This window comes from Solenopsis invicta, chromosome 4, assembly GCF_016802725.1.
Source record: "Solenopsis invicta isolate M01_SB chromosome 4, UNIL_Sinv_3.0, whole genome shotgun sequence".
Lineage (NCBI taxonomy): Eukaryota > Metazoa > Arthropoda > Insecta > Hymenoptera > Formicidae > Solenopsis > Solenopsis invicta.
Genome location: NC_052667.1, coordinates 1,720,796 through 1,738,047, shown reverse-complemented (window position 1 = coordinate 1,738,047; position 17,252 = coordinate 1,720,796). Strand labels below are relative to the sequence as shown.

The window sequence follows — 17,252 nt, the reverse complement described above, 5'->3', positions numbered from 1 at the left end:
CAAATTATATAACTTCGATATACTATTTCGAAGTTTTATGAAGTTGTTTTAGAATATTTATGAAGTTGAGTCGAGCAAGCAGTCTCTCGTTTTGATCGAGTCCTTAGATATAAATATGAGTAAATTAATTTTGAACAGGGGTTGACCTTAGAAATTGATTGACTGCTGTTGTTTTGTCGATGCAGCGTCGTCAAAAATTAAATGTAGATTAGAAAAAAAAGAATAAGAGATACAAAATGTTTAGTTGTAAAAAACAAGTCAAGAAAGGAATGTAAGGTAAAAGATAATAACTCTTCATAATATAATAACATAAACACAAATAACATAAAAATAAAACTTCAGTTTTCTTTTATGAGTGACAAAATGCAATGATAATCATTTCGCATTTTCTAAAATCTTAATTCTTGATTATCAATTGTATTAAAAGTGTATTAAACTACACTGCATTATCTTACATGCTAGCAATCGATGGTAATCTTTGAATCTAATTTAACTTTATATGATTACGCTGTAATAGTTTTGTTCAACAAGTAATTTACTTTGTACTTTAGCGGCAGCGATCTCAACAATTCTGACGAAACGTGAGAAATCCGTTTGTACATTAGTAAAATATATATATATGTAACCGGAGAAAAGGAAGATCTAGACATGCCTAACATGAAAACTAACAATATATTCCGCATTAGTGCGTTGTACCGAAATTGCAAATGGATCCGTTGGATGGAAAGTGAATGCTACTAATCGTCTCGCAGCCGTTGGTGCTGTTCGTCCCAACATACCGGCATACATTCTGAATTTTAAGAGACCCGAATCACGTGCATAAAAGCTGTAAAAAAGAAAATAACGATTAGATAAAAATCATGGATAAAAATTAGTTTTTTTAATTTCGCAAAAACAAGAATCGCCAACCGTATTGGATGTTCCCCGCACGCTTTAGGGCGTTCCATCATAGATACCCATTTTTCATCATAGCAAAATAACGCTAAGTCAAGATATGGCGAACTGGAATAAGATTGTGCGCATATTGGTAACTGAGCAAGCAGTCTCTTTGTGGCTTCGGTAATACCTCCGTATCTAGCGCTTATTATTGTTTGCTTAAATCTTTGTTGTAGCAATCTAGAAACAAATTGTATTTTAAACGAAAATTATATTTAGATCGAATATACATTGTCACATGTAGCAGAATATTAAGCTGTACAGGAAATTGTATACCTGGCATATATATTATTAGATGGCGAGCACATGTACTGACAATCCGTGCTCATTCTAGCATTTCTAAAAAAGTCGCTAAAGTTTTCGAATTGAGTTAACAATTGAGTTGATGCGTTGTCATAAGCTGCCAAAATTTTCGCCGTAACCATATCATAAACCACTAACAGAGCTGGCTGTGCATTTGGTTCGTTTGCTTGTAACGTCGCTACTTCTTCACTTGCATATCTTACCAAGATATGATTTGTATCTAACAACTGCATCTTCCACATTCGTAGTGAATTTAGCTAAAGCAGTTTAGTTTAGTTAGTTGCTTAACAAATTACTTCTCAGCATTGTAGGAAAGTTTTTAAATAATAAAAAATAAAAATATCTTTTCCAAATAATACCTGATCAAAATATTGATAAAATCGTCTTAATTCATAAGGATCTTTAGTCACATAACTTATATAGTCAGCTCTTTTGTATAAATATACAAGTAATCTGTGTTTTAGACTATTAATTGCAACATCTTTAAATGGCCGACAATTAATCCCAGGAAAAGCACTTGTCACTAAATATGCATCGTCTTCCATACAAAACCTAACACACATCATTTATATTGTATTCATATTTTTTAAAGATGTGATAACTATTCGAATACAAATAATATCAAATCGAATCAGATAAGATTTAAATCCGAAAAATTTCCATTAAAAAATTTTGAATATTGATGAATCATTTATTTTTTTTACATAAAAATTTATCAATTGTCCGTATATTATAGTTAACAAATTATATTAATTAAAAGTTAGGTTTCAATGACTTGATTCAATTTAGGAAAAATTTTGTCAGTTTTAGATTCAAATAAAGAAATAAAATTTGATTCGATTTAACTTGGCTAAAAAAATCTTGATTTATACACTTCTAATATCTTTTATCACATTGTTAATTATAACACTTAAGATAATTTTTAATACCTTCCTATTGTTCTGACATTAATAAACATGCCATCAAGAATTTGAAAGATATGTATCGTTTGATGCTGCACAGACATAACTGCTAAAATATCTTTATACAAATATAAACCTGTATAGAGAAAAAAGAAGAAAATTATTTTGAAAATCTGACGTGTCATTAATCACTTAGCTGACCAATAATGTAATAAAATACATCTAACATATTTAAACAAAAGTACTTAATATTATACATTTTCATTCTTCTTATAAAGTTACACTAGTCGGATACTATTGATTCAATTTGGTCAGATAAGTAGCAATGATTTGCCAAACTATCATTCTTGTACCTTGATTATGTGACAAGTAGATTTTATCCACTTTGAAGTGTCTTGTGTCACACAGCTTTCCACCTTTTAAGTCAACAAGATGTAGGCTGTAATCCTCGAGTGGTGATCTAGGGTTTGGTGTCAGCGCTTCGTTATTAGAGTAAATCTTTAAGCAATAACATTTTGTCAAATTCTTTCTCATAAAAAAAAAAGCATTAATTGTGGAGTTATTGGAAACGTTTTATTACCTGATAAAAGTGTGGCCTCAGTTCCTCGGGGATATGAGCGGCCGAGCCCACGATCACGTAGCGAGCGTCATCGGTAAAAAGACTGCATTCTCTGTTCAATTGCTGGTTGCTTTCTACTACATTTATAACCCACTTTACCTACAAATATGTTTCAGAGCTGGTACATCAATTTCACTGGTTCTCTGTTTTTCTTTCACCCTCTCTCTCTCTTTAATCTTTACAATCTGCGAAGTAAAGGCTGCGCGGAGTCGGTTAGTATCCAGTACCTTGAAGAAGCGTGCGAAGATATTACTTCGTATGTGAAAGCTACAGTCGTCGTTCTTGTGGCCGATGTACTCGCCTTCGCAATCGGCCAGTAAGTCTGCGGCAGCCGACGCTCCGCGGTACTCGTACACCTCGATCGACGTCTGATCCGCGCTGAACGCTACTAAGTACCTCCCGTCCGGGCTAAACTTGCGGAGAAAACACGGCGGTTTCTCCACGTTCATCACAGTGAAGTTGGGAAAGACGTTTTGGTAGAATTGCCGCGCGCAGTGCACGTGGGTGCCCGGGAACGGGCAGCCCATCGTCTCTCTGCGTCTTAAACGTACCACCACGTTCTGCGGACCGATCCTGCGGGGATTGACGGGGCAAGGATCCGCTACGGATTCGATCCTGCTCTCCCGCGCCGTCATCCTCACAGACCTGTCGCGCGATCGCGGTGCACGAAAGCAGCGTCCATCGCGATGAAAACTGCCGATACTACGTGCGACACATCGTTGACAGAAGTGGACCAGCGGACATAGTCTACTTCTGACGACGTCTTTGTCACGCGAGGCCCATGCAGATTTGGAAACAGGTTAGGTTGACAATTCGTCGGACGAACTACTTTGCGCCGTCATGTGCGCATGCGCCATACTCTACATTCCGTCACGGACGTAAATTACAATTGTGATTGTTCATCGAACGGCAATCGAATGACAATCGGTTATGATTGGTCAGATCGGTCGGGTCTAAAGATAAGATCCAATCACGCTCGATCGCCGCTTAGTCGCTCAGTGGACAAGCGCAATGTCCATCGACGCGCGTTTTATTTTCTATCCTTCGCTCTGCTTCGCTCCGAACCATTAAAATTCAAATCTTTCGTCAATTTAATTGTGTTTGTATTTAATTCAATTCAGCAAAATTGCTTTCATAGCAAAATTCCTATTAAAAAATAATTTCTTGTCTCGATGAGATATTAAAAAGAAACCTCGTTTTTAATATCACACGCGAAGTTGTAGATGAAATAAATTTATATAATACATGCATAGATACGAATTATCGATCAAACGTATTCTTGTTGTGAGGTTGTACTGTCAATAAATGATAATCGTTATTGGATATCTGACGCAAAAAGAAGATTTTGAATTTGTCTGAAAAAAAATGGCAGATCAGATGGAATACATAGTACCGCCATGGGAAATCGAAGTTTACGTGCAGAGCTTGAACGTTTCGGATCTCGAAAACGTCGGTACAAAGAGGTAAACTAACATTTTCACGTAATCCTTTAACATTCGATTCAGAAGTTTGTATGAAAATACATGAATGTTTTTTAGTTGGTTAGATTTCCACAAGAGATTGACGTTGCTAAACCAGCAGAGCGTGCTCGAGATAACGGGGCTGCGCGAGGAGAGCGTTATGGAATGGTTTATCTCGTTGAAGAAAGTAAATAATTACAAAGAAATTGTAAAATGCTAGACAGCAGAAAGAATATCCAAAGAGTGAAAAGACAAATACAAAATATAATTTTCCATATTCATAATTTTAATGATGCTTAATTATTATTTAATTAAAGTTATACTTTTAAAAATAATATTTTATGATTATAAAATATTTATTTAATGCGATTATAATTTCCTGCTTAAACACCATTCTACATTAAGTACATGAAAAATTATATTTTGGTATGATTACCTCTTTTACAATGTCAGTTCTTTTAATCGTGTTGTTTTAGATTCCTATTCTTGTGTATGAAGCTATACAAATCGACATATGGAAGCACAAAGTGTTCCCACTTTTGATCGATCTTAATGGCGAGCCGACAAACACATTCATGTTGTACAGCGTATTCTATCACGAAGTCATTGCGATTTCGCTATTGGAAAATATATTATTTCATAGTGACAGCGCGCAAACGTTGGATGATACGGTGATTGATCTCATCGATTATACCGTTCAACGTGTAACGACGCTTCTTGATGGGAAAACGTCAGAAATATATGAAAAATCCGAAATTAGAGATACTAAGTAAGATATTAATCTCTATCTTAACTAGATAATAGATTATAAAATAAACTCAGCAGGAGATGTATACTTGTTTTATTTATGCGTATGTAAGAGAGTGTATCTTTAAAATTTTTATGAATATTAAATTTAATAATTACATACTTTTCCAGTTCTTGCTTGGAAGAAATAGTGGAGAAACAAAGGGCATTCGAATTTGATATCGGAATGCGATGTATCTCAATTCTTCACTATCTAATAGAAATTTTGGATAGCTTGCCCCTTTGTGCAGTTTCGCGTATGCTGGCTATATATGACATTCCATATTTATTCGCACAACTGATAGAAAATCAACCGTGGAAAAAGCAAAACGAGGATGGTAATAACATTATTTATTTATCGTTTCTAACATCTTGATAGAAAATGAATGATAAATTAAGGTATCATTAATCTTCATGCAGGCGAGATGCTAATGTACGAGACCAGTTGGAGGAAAATAAAAACGAGTGAAACTGGAAAAATTAATAAAAGAGAGGGACAAGTATGGTTTGGTTTGCGAGAATTACTTCTCAATCCAAAATGTTCTCCGTACTACGAAATTACAGAGCATAGACTGTCCCAGCTATCAAAGGTACTAATTATCAGTTTATTAAAATTTATGATTTTTAATTGAAACTCTATGTTTCAGTTACAGAGACATTTACATGAAGATGTACTCGATCAAATTGCTCCTTTGATAGAACTTAAGCGATGGCTATCTTATTTAAATATATCGCCAGCAATGTCATCCTCAAAGTCCTGTCCGGTTCATATCGAAGTTATACCGCAGGTACATCGTTTTTTTCTTATTTTTTTTATCGATTATAAATTATTACAAAATTAAATTTGCTAAATCTAGATAAAATCAAGTATTTTGGAAAAATATCATAAAAAGTGGAAAAAACTAGCTAGACATCAGGCCAAGTTCCTATTTACAACAGATGCGAGTTATATTAAGGATGCTGCACAAATTTTAAGTGATGTGTATGATTTGGATAAGTTAGATCGTATAGAAGCGAAAAAGTGTTTGGTATGTCAAGAAGCATCTAAGAAACGATGTTCCAAATGCAAAGAGGCTTGGTATTGCAGCAGGTATGTAGAGAATATTTCAAAAATTTACCAAATTATTTTAGATATTAGAAAAAGTATTGATAATTTTTTTTCTTATAGAGAGTGTCAAGTGAAAGATTGGGAAAATCATAAAAACATTTGCAATATAATTAGTACTAAAAACAGCACTGATAATACAGATGCTTAATTATTAAGAATATGTAGTCATCAATCTAATATTTATTTTTTGACATCTTCTGTCTTATTGAATTGTAATTTAATATTATACATGGAGAAGAAGATTGCTATGTTTTCTTTAATGAAAACATCTTTACAATTCTTGTGCATTTCAAAGTTCATTGAAGAAAGAGTTGCAATTTTTATATCCATATATATCTTAACAAAAATTTTTAAGAAAAAATCCAGGAATAAATATATTTGTTTATTTTATGTCAAATATTTTATTAAAAGATGTTAATGTACAGTGCTTTGTTTAAGATATTCCATTAGAACATCCTTAGCAGGTGTATCTTCACCGAAATCCTAAAAATAATGAATGTTTGTTCAATAATGGAATAACAATAATAGAAAAAAGGAAACGATAACATGATCATGTCAGCAAGGCATAATTACAGCATGGTTTGTTTATTATACGGGTTCTACTCAGTAGAGGGAGCCTTAATTATCATCATATCATTCTATGTTTTATAATATCTCTTTTATATATATATATATATATATATATATATATATATATATTTCACACTTTGTTAAGTTTCATGATTATCACTGATTTTCCATTAGAAGGGAAAGCAAAAAATTTTAGAATTTTAATATAGCTTACCTTTACAACGACACAGGAGCAGCCAACCACTTTGCGCGCTTTGCCTGCGCTGTCAATTTTACATAAGCCAGCCCATTCACCTAACTTTTTGTTATTATCTACTTTTATCAGTGGAATTTGATGTTCATTGCATAACGCTTGAACCAATTTTTTATACATCGGTTCATCGCAATTATCTGCCAGGATACAGAGCATAGCTTGCCTTCTGCAATATAAAAAAAAATCCATCAATAAAAACAGCTATATTTAATATTACTTATAATATAATATTTATTATTTAGGATAAAAAGAGTAGACAGCAGAATCAAATCCAAGAGAAAGAATTGTTTCTTCATCCATATATCTAATTTATTTTCAATTTTCCATATCTTACTTGTCTAAAGCTTTAGCAGCTTCATGAAGTCCGTGCACAACACCGTCGTGAATAAGAGAATTTTTCAAAACCTCCTGCAGTGCAGTATTAACGTCCATGCTACCACCCGCCGCCATAACGGATGGCACATCATCACTGTAAGGAAATAATTTTATTATAATTAAGATGTTGCAAGAGAGTGTTACTTAAAGCTTGCTTTATCAATATATCATTAGTTTCATTATCCCTTGATCATAAACCATACATTTTAACAACCATAAACTATTGAAAATTGGGAATTGATCTTTCAATAATAAAAATTTGACCAATTATCATATAACGTTAAGGTAAATTTACTACGCGTCTAATTTTTCTCCTTTTAAGCATTTTCTGCGAGTCAGTACAGCTTCGTATATTCATAATTTTATTGATTAACCAAGACTAATTGCACGACAAAAGGGAAATGTCGAAAGCGTTTAGTACTCACTTTTCTACGTCAGACATGTTCAAGCGAGCCGGAGAGCTGGAAATAAATACAGAACGTTATTATTCTCACTCCAAGAAATGCATTTCAATACTTTCGCGGATAAAATACTTGACGATTTTAATGTAATAAACGGATTCTAATTACACCAATATCTAGCGTGACGTCGCCTACCTTTCTTGCGGACCGAAGAGAGGTTATCGCGCTTTGGACATGCGCCACTTCGATCGCCACAGCGACGCCACGCGTATTTTCGACCGGTGTCGACACTGACATGTTTACATAGAACGATATCTACGACATCCGAAATAACAGCGTTATCGATGATCGGTAATGTATGTCGTGACTCATTCTCTGTCGATATTGAGGCTCACATGTTTACGCCTATACAATGCATGCTAGAGTAACTTCAAGTCATTTCACTTTAATGCATGCTAATGATTACACGAATATTTTTGGATCGCGGTAAGCCGATTTATGTTTTCTCAGTATGGTATAATTAAAATCACAATTTAGCTTAGCGGCCATCAGGTTTGCTTCAATTTAGAGATGGGTAACATTAATCATAAAGGACTGCGTGGTTAGGTCTTCTCGCGATTTTGAAGACAAATTTCGCGTGCTAGGTGTCTTCTGTAAACGGTCAAACAGCGAATAGCGCTAATAGCGATGTCGTAATGTTTTATTTTTTTGATCGATTTACATGTGTGGTGAGAAAGATTCAGTTTTTTCTACATATTTATTAGATAGAAAGTCATGTTTACAAAATATACATTGCGAGTATAAGGGCCGGTCTTACCCTTACCAACTCGGATTTAAAAAAGTCAAGTTATGAATTGTTAATTATAAAATTTAAAACTGATCATTCCTAACCTAATTTAATATTTACGTGTAATATTATTAATTAAAAGTATTATATTTTAGATAAATAAATTATAATTTGCAGAAAATAGATGAGGAAAATAAAGCGATACGATCGTTTTAAAATTCGCAATTGGCAATTCATAAATTCAGTCAATTAATTTTTTTTTTAAGTTAAGAGTTGGTGAGATTCTTCGATTCTGATTCTATAATAGTAACTTAATATAGAATCAAGATTAGAGATTCTGTAACAGCGGTAGCGCACGGTAATAACGAAAAAAGAACTTGTATTGCTTCAAGTAAAAATGCTGATATATTTACAAATTCCCATGCACATCTTGAAGCATGATTGGAAAATGAAATAATGGAATCCTCAGTGATTGCAACATTTTAAATGTCTAAAATATTTCACATTTGTTCTATGTATATTGTTCATTTTCAATATTATCGTCATTATGTACAGTTTATTCCTAAATGTGTCGATTAACAATGAAAGCAGGAACAAAGCTAATTTGATGTTTCTTTCTAATGTTTCAAGATGTGAAGAAACAACGTTGTTGTGTGTACGAGATGGGCAAGAAAAAAAAGGAATGAGGAATCAAAAGAGCGCGAACTATCGTTCACTCAAGTTGACATCAGTCATCTCATATGCCTAACAATAATTGAAAGCAATGTTATGTCGGTGGTGAATATCGATATTGCCAATAATGAGGTGGTGGCAACGGTGGCGGTGGCTGTTGTTGACTGGAAGGCGATGGTTCCGATTGTAAAGAGGATGGTACGGAGTGCTGAGCAGGTCCAACTGGATATAAACGATGAGCGCGAGGAGTCTGATGATGAGGATGACAGCTCGCATTTGTTACACGCGACGACGTTGATGCTTCCAACATAATGCCAGCTTGCGACTGACAAGCCATCCTCAAACCATGAAAATCGAACTTGTAAACGTAACGTTTACCGTGAACTTTTGTCATTATATTCTTGTCGTAGTAATATCTGTGAAACAACATTGTTCTTTTTCAATAGCGCTGCATAATTCGTTTCAGAGCGTTCAAATTTATAAATCTACAAGGATCTTGAGAATGATCTAATAAAAATAAAATTTATCATGTATGCTGAAGAAGAAATAGAAAGGTGAATATATGACATATGTATGATTGTATTGCATTGTAAATCAAACACAATATCGTATATTAATGTATACGATTGCATTATATATTTGTTTATACAATTACCTCAACGCACGTGACAGCTTGTCGTAATTCATGTTAGGTTTGCTCTTGCGCTCACCCCAACGGCGTGCGACTTCGTCCGGATCGGTGAGCTTAAATTCTCCGTTTGAACCCTCCCACGCGATGCAGGACGAGTTGGACGAATCCGAGAGCAGCTCCAGCAGGAATTGCCAGAGCTGAACCTGTCCGCCTCCGACCGCCCCCGAGCCACCGGCTCCAGCCGTTGATCCAATCAGCGAGCAAGTGCGTTGTAGGAGGCTGAACCTTTCTGCGAGCAGAAAACGGTACGCATGCACGCAAACCCCGTTTTCGAGATCGAGTCGTTTGGACCGTGAGAGACAGAGAGATGAGAGCGATGAATCGTCGACTTTCTCCAGTACACTTGTCTTCTCGCTCTGACTGACACGGATTTTTATTCCTTCGCATTTATCTCCATATTCGAGTAAATATTTCGTCATATTTACAAGATCCTTCATAGAATTACAAAAATTATTAAGTAAGGATTCTATTGCGAGAGTACGCGAAATGTCGAGCAATTGTTTTCATATTTTCTCTATTAAAATTTTGTTATATTATTTTTCATACTGTCGAGATAATTATAATATTCATTATGGTATACATTGTTTTCTACGTTTGTTACAACGTTACTTATAAATTTACGAGCGAGACGAAATATACGACTTGTGATAATATTTTCAATGTTTCAATTTCAAGCCTTTAATTTTTTTTCTGAATTTACCGTTATAAAGAATCGCAGCGGCCGAGGGATGCAATCTGGTATCCTGCTGAAGATGTAGAGGATGCGTCTGAATTCTCCACATTACGCGCCGAATTTAATATTTTGGCCTAATCTTGTGCCATATAAACGGCGCTTTCGGAAACTGATAAACGACAGGCCCATCGTCTTTGGAGTTACGCGCATTGAGAATTCGTAATCTTGTCTTTCAAATCGACGCGACGATTATTTTGCAATCTTAAGGTTTATCACACGATTTTATATCATAGTTTTACATTTTTTTTTCTTTAAAAGAAAAGAAGCATATATCGCTGTGATTTCAGCATTAGCGAAATAATAAAACTAATTTTACAGAGGTCTTGTGCAGAATAATCACAGTGAGCGTAGCACGAACAGCTTCATCGAGACACCAACTGTTTTGCCAAATAATGGATACATATCGGGAAATATTAATTAAAAGTCATTTCACTGATCTCGATGACATTCTTACACACCTCGACTACTAGAGTTTTCACACGTACGCGAACATCAATGAAAGATAGACGCATTCGGAATAAAACTCCGCTAGTCAGTGGACAGAGAGCGACTGAGCGACCTTTGCCCCTGGTTATTTCAGCCCTTCGCACCCCCACTCTTGGTAAGAACGGAATACCTTTACACTTCTCCCCTCTTCTGACGTACTGCGCTAAGAGTACTTACTGGTGGCGTTTCTTTTGCTCTTATTGTCTTCCAGAATTTACGCAAGTATCTTTCCGAGATCTCGAGCGAGAAGGCTAAAGTTATATAAATTCGTTCGAAATGTTCTTCTCTCGTAAAGATTTCTCAAGCGCTTGGTTTAATCGGTTCTTTTTAAATTACATTTCTCCAAAAACTTATATATTCGTAATTATTCATATTATTTCATATTAAATCGTTTGATTTATGGAAACGTAAACTGAAAACATACAATATGTCTTATTCACCCCTCTTTTCGTTTGATATAAAATATCAATGAAAATATTTTTAAATTCTTTCGTACACTTTTGTGAAAATAATCTATAATCGCGTAGAACTTTCGATTGAAATGATTGTTCGCTATAGGTGCCGGTGCTTACGTATTACAATAATATTATATAATAAATTTTCGTATCAAGTTCTCGTATCAAGTATTATCACAGTGAGTCAACTCGAAAGATATTTTTTCAGTCTTTGTAATATTGCTGAACTAATAACACGCATTGCCGAGGATTACATAGATTAATTGACAAAAGTAAGAAGATGTACGTAAATGCTAAATTTAGATTTTAACGATAGATTAGTGCACAAAAAGATTTACACAACGTTCTTGTATATATCACAAACGTGCGAATCTGATTATGATACGCAAAAGAAAGAGAATGTATAAAATCTTATTTTATTATTCAATTATTATTTTAAAGGTGACACAAAGTGCTCGAAGAGTATAGGCTGGAATGGAGGATATCATGGATGCATGTATTATACACCTGCGCATATACGTATAAATACAAAGTGCATGCCGTAAATGCGAAACGAGCGTATGCGGCGAGAAGTTTAAGCGACGTGTGACGGAGGTGCGACGCGTAAAATTATCCCGTATACATTCAAGATCCAGAGAACGCTTGCCGCTCATCACGAAAACAATATAGTCGCGCCCCGCGGCGAGCTTACCACCCCCGAGCCCGTTAGAGCCTGCCCCTGGAGGAGAGCAGAAAGAGGGGTAAAAGCGGTCGCGCGCGGCAAGCTCGTAACCCCTCGTGGCACCACCTTTCCGCTGCCCTAAACACTCGATGGTTTATTCATGAGGACTCTCTCACCGCGATAACACTGATTCGTTTAATAAACGGCTGCTGCCGGGGCGAGATGGGCTGACACACACATAGAGAATGAGAAGGAAGGAAAGAGAGAGATGGAGAGGGGGGAGGGAGAGAAGGGCTGCAACGTTATTCAAACGGACGATATATCTCGGAGGCTTACGCTGCCACAGTTCGGTACCTCTCACTTTTCGCTTTTCTTCCTCTACGTCCAAAGAGACGGTGCTCGAAAGTCTGTATTCCGTATACGAAAGAGAGGGGCGAATAGAGCGTAGACAAAGGAAAATTACATTTTTTTTATCTCGTTTTCTCATGCTTCTTCATTGTGACTCTACGCAGTCGAGACCAATTCTAATAAAATAATATCGTATTATACTTGTGACTGTTACATGCTAACATGATTGTTATATAAAGTTTTTGTTAAATACCATAGTCCATTCTGGTAGAAATTCTTTTCATATATAATGTGAATTTTTAGCTCAATCTTAGCAGGCTGTTTCCTTCATTTTTTACAGTATCGTTTTCTTATTCACTCGCCTCGATCTTATATCGACGAAATGTATAGACGTCTCGGCATATACGATGCTTTTCTCTTCGGGTCACGCGAGCGACAGAGGTGAAGAAAGTCTGGGGCAAAACTATCCATTCGACGATATCGATATTTACTTTCCTGCCGGACCGCGTTTATCTGTAATAGATCGCCGCCATCGTTAAAGCTTTAGATAAGCTCCAGTTGAACTAGAATCGGTCCTTGGGGAACGGTTAGCCTTTTCCGGTCACTCTCCATTCAATCGTGACAGGTCCAAGACCAAATTCCCATTAAGCTTTCCTAAAAGCCTTTGCCACTTAGATTTATAGCGCGAATCGCTTTGGATTTATCCTTATAATTAATAAGTATAAACGTATAGATGCGGAGATGATAGTAACGCGTTATATAAAGTATAATCAATAAAATCAATATAAGACAATAATGATTAATGATATAAACAACAGTGTGTCTCATTAATAATAGTATATCAAAAACTATATGCTGATAACATTTATTACGGAGTTTTATTACGTTTAGTCATCTAAAAATTAATAAAATCTATATGTAAGTAGAATTCACGTTGAAAGTTCAAGGAAAATTTATAGCAACAAAATTATTACGTTACATTTATATAGATATCATGTCGATAACTTGTCTATGCAGTCCACGTAAAATGTGAATACAACATGAAATTTACATTCTCATCATAACAGAATAATATTTACATTATTAACATAATATTTTTATTTAGCTAGAAATGAGTAGTCAAATCAATGTCGATTCGACTAATTATTTCTAGCGGGATCAGGACTCAGATAGACGAGTGTAAACACCGCTATAATACAGAGTAATCTCATCATATGAACAGGTTGGCGTTTGCGTTTACGTTGCGACAGAGTCGCCCATAAACGCAAACGCTACTGTCTGAGCCCTAATAGTATCCGTAGTTAAAAAGTAGTAGGAAAACAGTGACTTTAAGCTTATATCCGTTTAGACTCACCAGTTCTCTCACTATCTTCGTTCTCTTGCAGTAAACCTGGAGTATATACACCAGTGGCTTGTAAACGAAGATGCGCCAAGTGTCTCGCTAGGATACCACCTTCTGATCCACCGATATCCTGCCAATTTTGTAGTGTTAATTGCAACAATTCTTTGCCGGTCGACGGGAGTATCGTTGCGATGGATCCCAGTCTTATGGCGAATGTCCGACTGCACCATGAGATCCATTCGTTTATGTGACTCGAAGTCCACTTGGACGGATCTGGAAGACGAGAATATTGGATTTTTTTTATTGAAATATCTTCTTCAATAGATTGATGCATGAATTCAAGACGAAATATATTGTTCGTTGATTAAATATTTACCAGACGGCACCATAGTTTGCTCGGATTCCTGATGGCCGTCGGGCTCTTCGTCAGTTTCAGATGTAGTTTCGTGTTCCACCATTTCAACGTTGTATGTTCCATGTATTTGTGGAGACATCATATGAGTTTGTTTGCAGTTCGAGAGTGTTCTCTTATCACTTATACCTTCCTTCGATTTCGATTCTGATACTGAATTTGATTCAGAATCTGTCATTTTAGCATTTGATGCACGATGTTCAAATTTTGAGAAATGTTCACAATTCGACAAAGGACTATTTTTTTCCGTGACCATCAGTTGTTGTTATCTCGTCTTAAGTAATATCGAGCATTCTCATTTAATTTTGACAGCGATGCTGTCCTTTTAAGTGAAATCACTTCGCAAATCCGGCATCCTTCGGTGAGAGGTTTCGAATTGTCGCAATATATTTTCGTATATTATATACATACTTAAGCACTTTTGTCAGGTCGGCATTCGTTCATTTTCACATTGCACTAAACCATTCACTTTTGCAATTACGATTTCTTTGTTTGCACTGTTTATGAATGTTATTAGTAAATATATATAGGGTGGTTTCTAAATAAATACAAAAATTTTTTTTAGTGGATATTTCTCAGCTTATTTTATGAAGAAAATCTCCTATGAGCATATGTCTTAAAGTGCTTTTCAAAACAGAGTGTCAAAGTTAAGAAAGAAAGAAAAAAAAAAAAAAAATATATATATATATATAAATAAAAGTTTTTTAGAAAAATCTAGAAAACGCTCAGAGATATTTTATTCAAATTTGATATGTGTATATGTATTAAGAACGATTTTCTTATACAAAAATTACCTTTTTCTGATGTGGTTAATTTCAAGTTAAAGTAAAAAATTGAAAGAAAGTGAAGTATTTTATAGTTTTAATTTTAATTTTTTACTTTAATTCAAGAATTAAATTAATCGCATTAAAAAATGTTTCAATTGATACTGGAAAATAGTTCTTAAACACAGGTGCACACCAAACTTGAATAAAATATCTAAGCGTTTTGCAGATTTTGAAATTTTTAGATTTTTTTTCAACTTTGATGCTCCGTATTTTGAAACTAAAGCATTTTAAAATATGTATTCATAGAATTTTTTTTATAAGATAAGCTTTAAGGAATATCCTTTTAAATTTTTTATATTTATTTAGGAATCACTGTATAGATTTACCTTAACTTTCTTCTTCTACACATCCTGCACGTTACAAATATTTGAGTACTTTCTTGACTGCACGATTGATCATCCAATAAATTTTTTCACAACCTAAGAGAACTCAAACTCCGTAGTATAATACAACATCGCGTAATCACGACGCAAGGTGATGCTTCGACTTAGTCGTTGCCTACTTGAATGAAACAAAATCGGTTGGGAACGAATCACGGCCGAACCGGAGACTCTATTGGCGAAATATGGATTCCCGGAAGAGCGGTACACTCAGCCACTCTCTCGCTCGGCCACGCGGCTTGCTCCTCAGCTCCGTGCATCGTCGACCGCTGAATCACGCCTGTGATTGCTCATCTTTACTCATGTTCCTTTTTTCATTTTGGTCAATTCCCACACATTGCAAACCCGCTTTCTTGCATCAATCAAGCCAGAAAATAACATAACTTTCTCTCTCTTTTTCCCAAATTTCGTGAAGAATTCTTGTCGCAAATTGCTGCGTTACGACTGCAGAGTTTATCTCGCGATATCCGAAAATATTTCAGTAACAAGCTCAAAAGTTGCCGTAACTCGTTCGAGGAAAAATACTTTTGCGTATAAATTGTGGGAGGTCACGTTTACTTCTCTGTCCTGTGTAGAACTCCGTTACGCATGTTTTGCTTCCGGTGCGAGTTACAGATGTGCGTAGATATCTTTTTTGGACGACCCAAATTTACATATTAATCATTCTTAAAACGTACACGTAACACAGTGCCCGTTGACTTTTTGCCATTTGATTTAAATGTTCCTAGAACGTTTTTATTTCCTTCCTATTATACAATTCGAATTATATTGATCAACTTTAATACAATTATTTAAGGAAGTTCTTCAATTTTTCACACATAATGTAAGAATTTGATAAAATGTTGAGAATAATTTTATGATTAATATATTTAAAAGCATTTCAGAAGTTTTTCAAACTTATTTTTTAGTTAGTTTTTTATTTTTATTTAAAGAGTATCTATAAGTTTCTAAAATATTATTGAGTCTTATGGGAAAGAAAGTTTTAAGTAATTTAATTGCGAACAAAATATAAAAAGTTTGAAAAACTTTTCAATAAGCAAGAAACGTTTTAAAATTTAAATGTGAAGAAATCATCTATTTAATAGAAAACTTTGACCAATATGTGAAGACACAATATAAACAATCAAAATGCCTTATATCTTTTCAAATATAAAGTATATAAAATCACAATAAATATTAGCACTAAGATTTAGCTATGATCAATAAGGCATTTTGATTGTTTATATTGTATCTTTAAGTGTGAAGTTTCATATCAGGATTCTTTACTCTATTAGCAAGCACTCTCGCTTCTATGCCACTGATGCTCCACTAAGTTTCACCATTTCATTGTTATGTAACAGTATGAAATATTCATGGATTTTAGATTAAATAATATAATTAAAAAAAAATTTTATGACATAAACTAGTAAAAATGGCAACGACACTTGTTAGATTGAAATTATTATAAACAAATGTTTTCAATTTTTTCTATATCAATATTATATAAAGAAAATATTTTTAAATAAATCATTTCTATTGTTTAAACTTTGTTAATTATTTATTATTTTAAAGATGGCAATGTTAAAAGCTTCTTCGTTAAAAGATAAATATGAAGGAAAAGTCACGTGTATCCTCTATTTTTTTAATCTGGAGAATTTCCTTAAATAATATACAAAGTTGATTTGTCAGGGAATATTCTTCATCTTTTTCCAATAGTTTGAATTAGAAAGATAAAAAGTAAGTTAAAATAAGGTCAAAGTTAATCT

At 34.5% G+C, this 17,252-nt stretch overlaps 4 protein-coding genes and 1 long non-coding RNA gene across 9 annotated transcripts; 2 read left to right on the top strand and 3 right to left on the bottom strand.

The window, feature by feature from the left end:
- Positions 1 to 342: 342 nt before the first annotated feature.
- LOC105195739 (DET1 homolog) lies at positions 343 to 3,572 on the bottom strand. Its single transcript, XM_011161303.3, has 8 exons — positions 2,988 to 3,572; positions 2,722 to 2,859; positions 2,495 to 2,639; positions 2,169 to 2,277; positions 1,599 to 1,791; positions 1,213 to 1,496; positions 910 to 1,116; positions 343 to 826 (listed from the first exon to the last, which is right to left on the bottom strand). Exons 1-8 carry the CDS (start codon positions 3,393 to 3,395, stop codon positions 643 to 645), a joined length of 1,668 nt encoding a protein of 555 aa, XP_011159605.1. The 5' UTR covers positions 3,396 to 3,572; the 3' UTR covers positions 343 to 642.
- Positions 3,573 to 3,735: 163 nt separating this feature from the next.
- Positions 3,736 to 6,983, top strand: LOC105195740 (zinc finger MYND domain-containing protein 10). The gene is made up of 8 exons (XM_011161304.3): positions 3,736 to 4,223; positions 4,299 to 4,407; positions 4,697 to 4,989; positions 5,139 to 5,344; positions 5,427 to 5,596; positions 5,654 to 5,794; positions 5,864 to 6,096; positions 6,175 to 6,983. Exons 1-8 carry the CDS (start codon positions 4,126 to 4,128, stop codon positions 6,260 to 6,262), a joined length of 1,338 nt encoding a protein of 445 aa, XP_011159606.2. The 5' UTR covers positions 3,736 to 4,125; the 3' UTR covers positions 6,263 to 6,983.
- LOC105195742 (40S ribosomal protein S12) lies at positions 6,488 to 8,015 on the bottom strand. Of its 2 annotated transcripts, none has more exons than XM_011161306.3 (5): positions 7,909 to 8,015; positions 7,738 to 7,773; positions 7,272 to 7,406; positions 6,899 to 7,103; positions 6,488 to 6,597 (listed from the first exon to the last, which is right to left on the bottom strand). In XM_011161306.3, exons 2-5 carry the CDS (start codon positions 7,752 to 7,754, stop codon positions 6,529 to 6,531), a joined length of 426 nt encoding a protein of 141 aa, XP_011159608.1. In that variant the 5' UTR covers positions 7,755 to 7,773; positions 7,909 to 8,015; the 3' UTR covers positions 6,488 to 6,528. The 2 variants fall into 2 exon arrangements, with proteins under 2 accessions (XP_011159608.1, XP_011159607.1); XM_011161305.3 differs by having other exon boundaries at positions 7,882 to 7,967.
- LOC113003582 lies at positions 7,914 to 12,746 on the top strand. Of its 3 annotated transcripts, none has more exons than XR_005574632.1 (7): positions 7,914 to 8,064; positions 9,131 to 9,539; positions 9,639 to 9,726; positions 9,865 to 10,108; positions 10,574 to 10,803; positions 10,915 to 11,197; positions 11,979 to 12,746. It is a non-coding gene; the product is annotated as an uncharacterized LOC113003582 (long non-coding RNA). The 3 variants fall into 3 exon arrangements; XR_003268569.2 differs by lacking the exon at positions 7,914 to 8,064 and adding an exon at positions 8,111 to 8,199; XR_005574631.1 differs by lacking the exon at positions 7,914 to 8,064 and adding an exon at positions 8,253 to 8,441.
- LOC105195743 (DNA-binding protein D-ETS-6) lies at positions 8,452 to 16,387 on the bottom strand. Of its 2 annotated transcripts, XM_026133633.2 has the most exons (5): positions 15,454 to 16,387; positions 14,265 to 14,838; positions 13,901 to 14,161; positions 9,828 to 10,092; positions 8,452 to 9,588 (listed from the first exon to the last, which is right to left on the bottom strand). In XM_026133633.2, the coding sequence occupies exons 2-5, from the start codon at positions 14,554 to 14,556 to the stop codon at positions 9,267 to 9,269; spliced, it is 1,140 nt and encodes a 379-aa protein (XP_025989418.1). In that variant the 5' UTR covers positions 14,557 to 14,838; positions 15,454 to 16,387; the 3' UTR covers positions 8,452 to 9,266. The 2 variants fall into 2 exon arrangements, with proteins under 2 accessions (XP_025989418.1, XP_039304473.1); XM_039448539.1 differs by lacking the exon at positions 15,454 to 16,387 and having other exon boundaries at positions 14,265 to 14,869.
- Between the last annotated feature and the right edge of the window lie 865 nt (positions 16,388 to 17,252).